Genomic DNA, 12,195 nt, shown 5'->3' on the forward strand with positions numbered 1-12,195 from the left:
GTGCCCTGGAGGGGTCCTGGAGCAAGACGATGAACGGGAATGGCGTTGACGTTCGTGTTCTGACTGGCTACGATAGCCCCTCGGGGACGAGGATCGTCGGTGGTGTCTGCTTCGGTCCCATTGGTGTCCGCTCCTCGAGGCAGAGTGGTGCCTGGAGTCCCTGTCAGTCGGAACCCAGCCAGAAAACCTGGTGGGCGTCAACGGTGACCTGCGTGGACTATGCACGGGATGGTTGCTGAGCGGTGAACGGTGTCGGAAACATTCCCTCGACCATGACTGGTACCGAGTCGGGGGCGACTGCGGAGATCCCAGCAACAGCTTGCATCTGGACCGCGGGGCCAACATTGGCAGTGCTCCTTGTACCAGCATGGATTTAACATCCTGGGCCGCTTGCAGAGCCTCTGGTGTGGAGGGCATCCGGACATCTGGGGAAGCCTGCTCCAAATGGGCCGGGCTTCTCCGCTCAACCTGAATCGGAGGCCTAGAGGCCAATGGGGATCGAGGACTGCCCAACACGGGCCTAGCCTCTCCCCCAGTCTTGCTTCAGTGCCGCGGTGGTGAAGGACTCTTCTTAGCCTTCTTGGCATGCCCCGCAGATGGGGAGTGGTGCCAACTGGCAGATGGCACCGGAGGGTCACCACGCACCAATGCCGACTCCATCAGGATCACCCAGAGCCTAATGTCTCTCTCTCTCTCAGTCCAAGGCTTGAACGACTTGCCAATCTTGCTGCAATCGCTGAGATGGGTTTCACCCAAACAGCGTAAACAGTCTGCATATGGATCACCCACTGGCACTGGTCGCTTACAAGTGTCACATGACTTAAAACTCAGGGCGTGGGGCATGCCCCAGCCCAGGCGCACTAAACTAACTAAACTAAACTACTAACTACAAGTACTACTACACTGAACGAACAAGAGTTCTGGAGGAGAGCTGCAGCAAAGCTGGAGCACTTCCGAAGAACCTTCACTGGCGGCAAGAAGGAACTGAGGTGGGGGGAGAGCGCAGCCAAGGAGGTGCCATTCTAGGGGTCGCTAGAGGCGCTCCCCTATGAGTACTGCTAGGGGAACAACTTCCGGCACTGGTGCACGTGGCAAGCGCGCACACCTATTGTGGAATACACATGAGCAATCACTCGAAGAATGTAAGCCTTAGAAAGCTTAGTATGACAGTCTAAGACTCATTGAACAATGCACCATTTTAAAAAAATTGTTTCTTTGCAGAAAACAACATACAAGTACATGGTATGCACACAGTACCTGTATAGTTAATGCACTGTACCATGTGTGTACATGCACAAAACTGTACATGCTGAGTATATACTTTTATACACATACACGTTTGTGTGTATGTGAATATTTGTGAAGCTATTATCCACATCTTTTCACACCTACAACCCACCAGACATCACACTGAGTCATAATGCACCAGTGTGGCTCCCCATTTCTTTCATCTTCCACTGATGCACAGTAAGAGTCCTCTTTTGACATAACTACAACAGCAATAGCTCTATGCTTATCAGAACACATTCATTCAAGAGAAAGGCCATATCCTCAGCTGTTGTAAATCAATGTAGCTATTCTGATTTACATCCTGTGAAGATCTGGTCCTCTGGACTCTTCATCAAACCACTACTTTCCCCCTCTGAGTTCTGCTGTGACTATAAATTATACACCTGAACTGCTTCAGCTGGAAAGTAAAAAATTCATTTCTAGCCCTTATAACTCTCTTAGTTACTTTCAAAAACTACTAAAGATGTCAGACTATTATAACAATTTACATTAAAAAAAACTAATTTGAGGCAGGAGTCCTACTGATAGTTACTACTGAGTAGGACATAATTGTCATCTTGCTATGCATATTAGCATAGAACTATTTGAATTGAACAGACAGTCAAAACATCTAACGACAAACTATGGCTCCTCTAGCACAGGTGTGCTTTGCAGAACAGGAGCCCTTCCCCATCCCAGCTCACCAATTTGGAGGACAGCCCTAATTTAGCTGCAGACACTGAGGAGTGCAAGGGGGTCCATTAGCCCAGCTGGCGGCAATAATGGCTCCAGAAGGGGCACCTCTAAGTGAGGTGATGTTAGAACCAAGACACTAAACTGCCCATATGCCACCAGATCAGCAATGCCACTCAGGTGCCCAGAGCATTACTGCCTCAGAGAGGGATAATCTGGCCCACAGAGTGCATACTAAATAAAGATACTACTGTTAGTACAGTCATTGGGTAGTATTATATCTTGACAGTACCCTGTTAAGAAAGTAGAGTCAAAGGGCAGCAATGATTTAATTAATCTAATAATCCCCTACTGTACATTAGAAAAAGCTCAACCATGTAATTCCAAGTTGTGCTGTACAATTTGATACATTCAAAATACAATTAATTTTTTTCCCAAAAGAAGCTTAAACATTATCAAGAAAAGGTTCTTCTTTAATGTTCATTTCACAGTGGTGTATATTCAGCTCCCACTAAGATGCAAGAAGATGGGAAAGTTCTGCTGCTTGCCCCAGCTAATTGCTTGGCATGTTTCATAAGCATGTGTCCTAGCCTATGCAGCTCTGCTATTGAGACCTGTGGGGGCACTCAGAAACAATAAGAAAATTTTAAAAAAATGAAATGTACCTGCATCCAAATTCTGTGTGCCAGCCTCACAACGGTTAAATTTAAAAGAAATAGCCAATATTTTCAAACTTAGGCATCTAAACCCTCTTCTTTTTTTTTTTTTACTCTGACTGGAGTTAGGGCTTTTTATTTAGGTGCTTAGACATGGGTAAAGTACCAAAGTTTAGGCATCCAGGTTTGAAAATTTTGTCCACAGTGCTTTCATCTTCCAGATGGAATATCCATGAGAGACAACTGAGTATGTACTGCAGAGTGTATAAGGCACATTACAGTAAGGGGTTCACAACAGCAACAAACGAACTTCAGACCCCTTGCATGCATGAGCAAAGAAGAGGAAAGGCACAGGCGCCTCTCCCCCAAATCTGTAGCTCTGTATAGAAGGCAGGTACAACGGTCAGGGTGGAGGTGGGGACATGGCCTTGACCCTGTCCATTCCCACCAGGCTGCAGAACTAGCCAGGCTCAGAGGGAAGTGCGCACTGTACCTGAGGTATGGGTTGGTTGACATACACCCAGCCTGTACTAGGATTCACTTGGAAATATGCTGGTTCTTCATTTGCTATGGAGAACGTTATGGCAGCATTTGAACCATAATCATCATCATGGGCTGCAACACGAAGAAAACTAGTCCCAACTTTTGTGTCTTCTCTCAGGAAATCTGGCAGAAGGAAAGTAGATTTGAAACTAACCCTTAACTCACAGTAGCAATATGAGCAATTCTTTAAGAAACATTAATACTTAAGGAAAAACAAATGAGCGTTACACTTTATCTACTTTGTAGCTGTACCATCGGAATCAAATTGGGTGTTCTGAAGAACTGCTGCTATCGATTGTGGGGAAATCAAATTATCAAAATTGATAATGGAGAGAAACAACAATTAAGTACATGGAATTGTTAACTAATTGTTTCTCATGCGACTAGTTAAGAGAAAACCAAATCAAAAGAGAATTATCGATGATTGCTATTCATGAGACTAGACTTACGGGAACAATTAGTAAACTATTTAACTGTTGTTTTGCCCAGTTATCAACGTCGATAATTTGGTTTGTTTTCTTTTAAGAATTTTAAAAATACATGGCACTGAGAACTCCCTTCCTTCCCCACAAAAGGAAGAGCTCGGGATCACATTTTAACTTGTGCTACCAAATATGGCTGGAACTCTATTCTTCTGAGATATTCAGTCAATTTTCTTTAAAACCTTCTTAAACTTTTTATTGTGATTGAATACATACTATTTATGAATGAATGATACTGTACATATATTTAAATGGTATTGTAATATACTGTATGAAACCAGAAAAAAACTGCATTTGAATTATCAAACAGGCAGAAAGACAATTAACTCAAAAGGGTGTGAATTCCTGTGAGCACAAGAGGATCTGCCAAACTTAAAATCCATGAAAATCCAGAGTTGAGTCTGAAACCTGTTGTGTGTTTATTTTCCAGCATAAAAAGGACTCCAGTCTTTCAGGAAACTGCCAGATAATTCCCATTAGTCTTAATGAGAGTTATATATATCAGTTGGCAAGAAAAGACCCCAATAATATAGTACTGTGGGTAAAATCAAGCATTGTTTGAAAAACCTGCAACACTCAGCAAAGTGGTGGATCAGAGATATAGTTTCAGACATACCTCCAAATGTCTTTGCTTTGTGAGCAGGGGCAGCTCCAGGCACCAGCGCAGGAAGCGCGTGCCTGGGACGGCAATTCGGCGGCGGGTACGCCAAAGGCGCAGGACCAGCAGATCACCCACAGAACCGCCGCCGAATCCATGTGACCAGCGGACCTCCCGCAGAAATGCCGCCGAAGGCTCCCTGACTGCCGTGGTTGGGGCGGCAAAAAACATAGAGCCACCCCTGTTTGTGAGTTTAATTCAGTATTTAATATCTAATAATTACAAAATGCTTAAATCTGATAGACTGAAGCATTATCTTATAATTATGGCTTTAGATGATTTTTTAAAATATGCATTATTTATTCAATAGACCACAACATTATGATCTATTGATTCAATGGACTAAAACATAAGCAATATTTGGAGATCTTCTCCACAGGTGCATAGAATCTCCTTTATGGCACTGACAATTATGCATGCATAATTGCATAGATTTTTGACGTTATATTTTGTAAATTTTCATGCCAATCTGTAGTATGTATCTTATGCTAAAATGGATATGAATTTTTTTTTAAAGTTATTGAAAATGCTCCTGCATATATACGGTAGCCAGTTTTCAATCAAACTGACAATATCTTTAATTACTAATTAGCTGCAAAATGTCTTTTTTCCCCAAAAAACTGTTAATTTTTTTTAAATAATAAAATTTAGATCCATGAACAAAGTGAACAACAACAACAAAAATTTAAAACCCTAAGGAAACTTAAATGGATGAAACTCAAATGGTAAAAATGAAGCATGCTACCAAAACATGTTAACTGGAAAACTACATGAAGTAATAGTAAGGTCTGACCTTGCAAACACCTATGCACATTATTAACTTTACAGACCTGAGTAGTCTATAGACACTTGGACTACACAGCTGAGTAGAGTTACTCATACATGTAATCACTTGCAGGATTTTAACACGTAACAATACTCAAGGAGGACTCTGGGTCAGGATTGTGTCTGATACCACCATGTGCACTGTATAACATTAAATGCACCAGTCTGACTGTAGTTGCACAGTAATTTTGCCAATAATACACAAGAGTAGGTGTAGGGCAGGGAAACCAAAACAAAAATCTTAGACATCAGGTAAGCTCACACTCAGGGTACTGAAACTCTATCCAATGACTCTCAATTACATTCATAGTGGGTGTTTTCAAATCTAGGATCATTGTCATTTTGATCCAGGATGACAACATTTATCTGACAGATTCCAATGAGAGGTTCTGCAGCCTGGTCTGTTGCAGTCACAGTAATAGGATATTCCCTTTGGTTTTCTCGATCAAATCTCTGAAGAGTTGTCAAGACTCCTGAAAACAGATTAAAGAGTTTTAATATTATGTATTTTACTAAAGACTTTTTTTTTCTTTGAAGCCATTTGGAACTTTTTTTTCTTTTTAACTGTCAAGTGGTAGAAAAGAACATTTTGAGCTACAATGTAATGGGCAAAAAAATTCATCAGTGAATTGGTGTAAACTGCATGTTGAATTACAGAGCCCAATCCTGCAAAGTCTTAAGAATTTCAGTAGCACTACTCATTTACCTAAGTTTGCACACCTAAATCTTTGCGACATCGGGGCCCTAATTTAGAAAATGGATGTAAGCACCAAGAGAATTCTGAATGGGAGGAATTGTGCAAAATGAATCCAATTTTTAAGTGTTTGCAGAATCTGGCACATTTTGTGTGTTTTGCACCCCTGGAATCCCCACCTGGATTTACATACTGGAAAATATGAATTTGCTAAGTACGTTTTCTGCTACAAAATACTGAACATTTGTGGGGGGGAGGTATTTCTAGAATGTCTTTGTTCTTTGAAAGAGACTTTTGAAACCACCCTTCAGATATGTCATTCATATTTTATAAATTGATTTTCAGATAAAGCACATTTTAAAAAAATTAAAATCTATTTACAAATTAAAAATAAACATATCACACTGAAGAAGTACTTCTATACTTCGAAGAAAACAAATTCTAGTTAAGTTCAGAAGAGTTATCGAAGTAAAAGCAGAGGAAGATTTGTTCACACTATATTTATATTTTTATTTGAATATAACAAATGGTTTGAGTCTCATGTTACTCAAACCAGTATCACACTGGTGTAACTACACTGACTTCAACAGAGTTACTCTTGATTTACACCAGTGTAAATAAGATCAGACTGTAGGCCAAAAGGTTCTGAGATTTGTTTTACCTGTATCAGGATGAATACTAAATGCTGGTAAGGCACCATCTCTATGCATCATGCCATATTTCACTCTCCCATTGGCTCCTTCATCAGCATCAGTTGCCTCAACCTGCAGTACAAATGTTCCTGAAGGCTGGTTCTCCAACACAGAAGCATGTTCCCGATAATATTGACACTAGGGAAAATACTCAAACATTTTACATGCCATTTTACTTAAATTAACATAAATAAACTATTCAGACATTCTGAGATATGCACATTTATTGTTTCTGAATATATCTTGAATAATCCATAACTTCTCTTTTTACTTTGTTATTTTTAAGCTATATGGAGATGCTTAGTGGCCCTATTTCTTGCAAGCAAGCAAAATATTTAGACAAAGTTGCTGCTGTCATATATGCTTCTAATTTTAAGTGTCTTTTTCTCTGATAATTAATGCCTTATATAGAATCTGCACCCTGCTGCAATTTTAATGCAATGCAATGTCAATTTTTTTTTTAAGAAAAGCTTTCAATACAAGATTGCTTTGCCAAGAATAGGTGAACACTAACTGCACCTGATCCTTAATGACAACAGGAAAAATAGCTGACAATGCAAAATATGCAATGATGTCCACCCATATATCTGAGCGCAGTACCAAGCTCATAATGTTTTAGCAAATAAAGTTAATCAGCATTCCTGAAAAAGCAATGTCAGTTTATACTGCAGTCTCTCATATGAACAAAACATCTACATTAAATTGTTTATATTCAGTATTTAATAGAGATATTGAAGGATGTAACAATAGATATAACACAAATTAATAATGAAATAAAATACATAGATACTCAATTAAAAATACAGTTTAAGATAAAATCTTTTCAATCTCTGTCCTTCAACATAAATCTAGACTCAAATTCCCAATCAATTAAGGAAGAAGTCTGCATACTTTATAGAAGCATATTTGATTATTATAGCAAGTCTACTGTACATAAGATATTACCTATCTGGGCTGGAGATAAGGCTCGTGGCATATAAACAACTATTCATTTTACATACAGGACAATTTTTGTTTAGTAAAAGGTTAGGAGTTGTGCCTGCACCTCTTCACATACGACATACTGAACCCACTAAACCCTTATTCACTAAATCCTTATCATTTGACGTTATAACACACATGACCTAATGTATTTACCTTCTGAAATATAGGTTTGTTATTGTTGACATCATCAATTCCCACGATGACCAGTGCTGTACTAGTGAGAGAGTGAGGCCCACCAGAGGCATTATCATCAGTAGCTGTGACATTAAGTATGTACTCTGTCCCCTGAAGCTTAGGAAGTGGGCTCGAGCGAAGTCGAATTAATCCTGGAAGATCAGTGACAATAGATTTTGTTTGTCTTTCTTGTTTTTCTCCTATTTGAGAATTATTATTCCCGCACCACTAGCATGAACAACCATCACTTATGTCTGATTTACACACAAAGTGGCACTGATTTAACTAAAGGTGTGATTTTAGTTAAACAGGTGCAACTACATGTACACACATTCTTAATCTAATTTAATATCATCCATGCGAGGAGCTTGATCCAAACCCATTGACATCAACAGAAAGACTCTCGTTGACTTAAATGGATTTGGACCATTGGGGGTGGAAGTGGAGGTGAGGTTATACCAATTTACCTCAATCCGTTTCTAAATTGTAATTTTAAACTTTAAACTGTAATTGCCAGTCTCCTAACTCTGGCTAGAGGGATAGTGACGTTTTTTTTCCCTAGAGTGAAATTATTTCTGCCAGTGAAACCCAGAAGTCTGAGCCAGCTTCCATATTCAAATCCCCCAATTAATAATAGAATAGCCTACTGCTGTGTCTAAGGCAGCTGCAAATACCCACAGGCTAGGTCTGTCTTCGTTTTGCAACCAGGTAACAGTACTGTACCTTAGGGCAAATCCTAAAGTCACTTCCAGCCCAGGTAGCTAGGCCAGGCACTGGGTAGATATGCAGTAGGAAGAGGCTGACCCCAAAAGGCCACAGAGCATCTGTGGAGCCACTCCATGGAGGCTAGTCCAGTACAATGTCTGGAATAGCCTCTGTGGGTCCTTATGCACCCCTCACAAACAAGGCAGGGAGAACCAGAGGAGCTGCCCCCCATATTCTGACACACAGATACCCTATTATACAGTGAGATTGCTGAGGTTGCACTGCAGCTGTGGAGGCTGGGGCAGGATTTGTCCACATGGGGACAATAGAACTTATTACTATACATGTAATACAATGTATGCTACTTTCTATACCATAGCACTACTTATTTTCATATGGATTTATTTCAATGAATGTAGTTATTGTGTATTTACTGCATTCTCACGTTAAACACCACCAAAATGGCCGGCTCCTCCCTACATCCCCACAGTGGCATCACCTGTCAGGCAGGGCACAAAGGGACTGCCAGAGTAAGAGATATGAAGGGTCCATTATATAAGCACATCAGACTGCACCAATCTGAGAAAGTACAGTGAGCAGCTGCCACTCTTTTGCACCAAAATCCATCAGTCATGTCTATTATTTATCTGGCATAATAGAAATTGTCACAGGATCAGCGTCACTCACTTTGCTTGCAAATGTCTCGTCTTTGCTTCAGCATTTATTTTTGACACATAGCTCAGCTTCACCTTGGCACTTCTGTAACAATAGGGTATGACTATTTCTTTGACATTAACTCTTAAATTAAATCGCTGTAGGCTAGTGCATAAATCTGTTTGATTTCATCAAACTAACCCAAACCAAAATATATTACTGAAGAAAGCTGTCGCACCTAGATTAACTTCCAGAGACAATAGAGCACTAATCTGGAAGCAGTCACTACATATTCTCACACATGTACCTACTGGGCCTGAGGTGCTAAGGGAAAATTTTTTGAAGGTATTTAGGCACGTAAAGATGCAGATAGTCACTTGGATTTTCAGAAACACATGGGTGCCTAACTCCGACTGAAATCAATGGGAGTTAAGTGCTTTTGAAAATTGCACTAGATGCCTCTGCATCTTCAGGAGCCTAAATACCTTTAAATTCTGTCCCTAAGAGCCTGCAACTCCTATCTGAAGTTGGGATGGGTTCAATCCCCAGATTTGCAGCAATTTCCTGCAGTATGTTCCATGGCATATCTTTTTGGAACATTTCTATTAAGTCTGAAATATGTTCAGAACTGTAACATTAATATTGCAAAAACACTATTTGCATTGAAATTAAACTTTCATGCTAAGTGAAACCCTATGACAGTGAAATGAACAGAAGGAAGGATCTGTGACAGCTCACTTCCCTGTGCTCAGCTGACAGAGCTCACAGTTTGCAAAGACTCAGGGTCACATTCTGATAGCAGTTAAATCAGGTTAAATTAGGGCTGTCAAGTGATTAAAATAATTAATTGTGATTAATCGCACTGTTAAAGAATAATGGAATACCATTTATTTAAATATTTTGGATGTTTTCTACATTTTCAAATATATTGATTTCAGTTACCACACAGAATACAAAGTGTGCAGTGCTCACTTTATATTATTGTTTGTGATTACAAATATTTGCCTAGTAAAAAACAAAAGAAATAGTATTTTTCAATTCACCTAATGTAAATAATGTAGTGCAATCTCTTTATCATGGAAGTTGAACTTACAAATGTAGAATTATGTACAAAAACTAATTGCACTGCAATAACTCCTCCTCCCCTGAACGTGCTGTGTCCCTGCCCCTCTCCCTATCTCCCAGCACTTCCTGCCCGGCTGCTGGCAAACAGCTGTTTGGCAGTGTTAGCATGCTCCAGGAGGGAGAGGGAGGAACGGGAACATGGCACACTCAGGGGAGGAGGCAGGGGAGAGGCAGGGCCGGGGCGGGGATTATGTGAAGGAGTTTGAATAGGGGCAGGGAGGGGACCTTGGGGAAGGGGTGGGAATGGCGCGGGGCCTCATGGAAGGGGTGGAGTGGGGGTGGGGCCGTGGGAAGGGGGAGGTCTAGCACGCATGGGAAAGAGGGAAGTCGGCACCTAGGCTCAGTCCTACTTCTTGTTCAGCCAACTGCTCATACAAACAAGTTTGTTTATATTTGCAGGAGATAATGCTGCCCACTTCTTGTTTACAATGTCATCTGAAAGTGAGAACAGGTGTTTGCATGGCACTGTTGTAGTAGCTGGCGTCGCAAGATATTTACGTGCCAGATACGCTAAAGATTCATATGTCCATTCATGCTTCAATCACTATTCCAGAGGACATGCATCCATGCCAATGACAGGTTTATGCACATTGGTTGCTACAGGCAATTTTGGTTACTTGACAGACTCACTCATTCAGGACAGGATAGTCTGTGGCACTTGGAATCACCACCTGCAGAGCATCTGCTCTGGGAAGGCAATCTCTTATTAGACAGATGCTTAGACATGGGGCATGCAGCAGAAGCTTCAAGATAAAGAATGAAAGTCCTAGGAGACACTACAACCCCATCAGTACATGCAGGGAGACAACAGCAAAGGAAAACAAGCGGCCAAGGTACCACACCCATAGCAAGAAGCATTTGTTGTGGGAAACAGCACGAGCGGGTAAACAGGGAGAAGTGCCATGTACTAGGAGAGCATTGCAAGAAATGGGGCAAGTTGAACCATTTTAGCAAGGCATGCAAGAGCACAGGAAGTCTCAGAAGGATTCAGTCAGATTTGTACAAAAGGGGAATGGCATACCAGACAGTAGTGGTGACACCATGACTCTCTTCTTGACTCTGAGAGCATATTAGGTTCAGGAAAGCAACAAGGGACAATAGCAACTTCCGTGCATGCATCAGTAGTAAAAAGGAAATGCCACGTGCAATTTCAGCTGGATAGCGGGGCCTCCTACAGTGTGATTCCTCAGGGTGAACTGGACTCGAACACACCCTTTATAAAGAGCAAATACAATCTAATAATGCACAATAAGAGCTTAATGCAGCCTGCAGGAAAATGTGACCTCATATTAACTAACCCAAAATATAACAGATGGTACCCACTGACGTTTGTGGTGATGGCATTGTGGAAGCAGGGAAAGAATTAACAAGGATTTGAAGGGATCTTAATGCATGTCAGTTAGTTAGCATGAGTTAGGCTAACTGTGACCCTAATGACGTGAGATTTGTAGAAGCGAAGATAGTGTGAGGCAGAGAATAAACTGTGTGAAAAGTTATTACGACCTTGCAACTGATAACCAAATATGCAGGCTTGCTTTTTCTAGTAGTGAGACAAATAAGATAGCAGACAGGCTTATGTATAAACAAAATGCAATTGTTTCTCTTTACGGTCTGTACGATTGCTAGTTATTGTCTGTAACAAAAGTATAAAGGCTTGCTGTAATTGTTTACCAATTGAGGGAGACCTGTCCGGGACTGGGGCGACCCTGTTTCCTAGGACACTCCCTCCCTCTATTGTAATTACTAGAGAAAGAATAAAGTATTTGATTTTGCTGCACCCAAACAGAAAGCGAGAACTGAGTTTTTCCTCTGACAGCATGTAAGCACATACAAGGGAAAACAGCCATATAAGCTATGGATCTGATCAGGGTACAGCATCAGAATTGTATAGCTGCAGTGCAAGAAGCAAAAGGAGTCTAATGGACAACAGAGACAATTTCAGAAGCATATGGGGATGTTTTCAAACGTGACAAGTGCCTCAAAGGAAAGCTGCAAGTGGAAGTAGGCCCCAGAGTGGAATATGTGCTTACCACAAAGGAAA

General features: G+C 40.9%; 1 protein-coding gene across 13 annotated transcripts in view; it reads right to left on the reverse strand.

The window, feature by feature from the left end:
• LOC120384471 (neural-cadherin-like) overlaps window positions 1-12,195 on the reverse strand; it is a 137,619-nt gene that overhangs the window by 47,779 nt on the left and 77,645 nt on the right. For all 13 annotated transcript variants that reach the window (XR_005588898.1, XM_039503237.1, XM_039503236.1 and 10 more), the window contains 4 exons: window positions 7,650-7,822; window positions 6,482-6,650; window positions 5,429-5,599; window positions 3,112-3,284 (listed from right to left, as the gene is read on the reverse strand). Coding sequence is in view for 12 of the 13 variants with exons in the window: in XM_039503237.1 (XP_039359171.1) it covers window positions 3,112-3,284; window positions 5,429-5,599; window positions 6,482-6,650; window positions 7,650-7,822 (686 nt within the window). In the remaining variant the exon portion in view is untranslated. The remainder of the gene's footprint in view (window positions 1-3,111; window positions 3,285-5,428; window positions 5,600-6,481; window positions 6,651-7,649; window positions 7,823-12,195) is intronic.

The sequence above is a fragment of the Mauremys reevesii genome, linkage group 16 (assembly GCF_016161935.1).
Source record: "Mauremys reevesii isolate NIE-2019 linkage group 16, ASM1616193v1, whole genome shotgun sequence".
Classification (NCBI taxonomy): domain Eukaryota; kingdom Metazoa; phylum Chordata; order Testudines; family Geoemydidae; genus Mauremys; species Mauremys reevesii.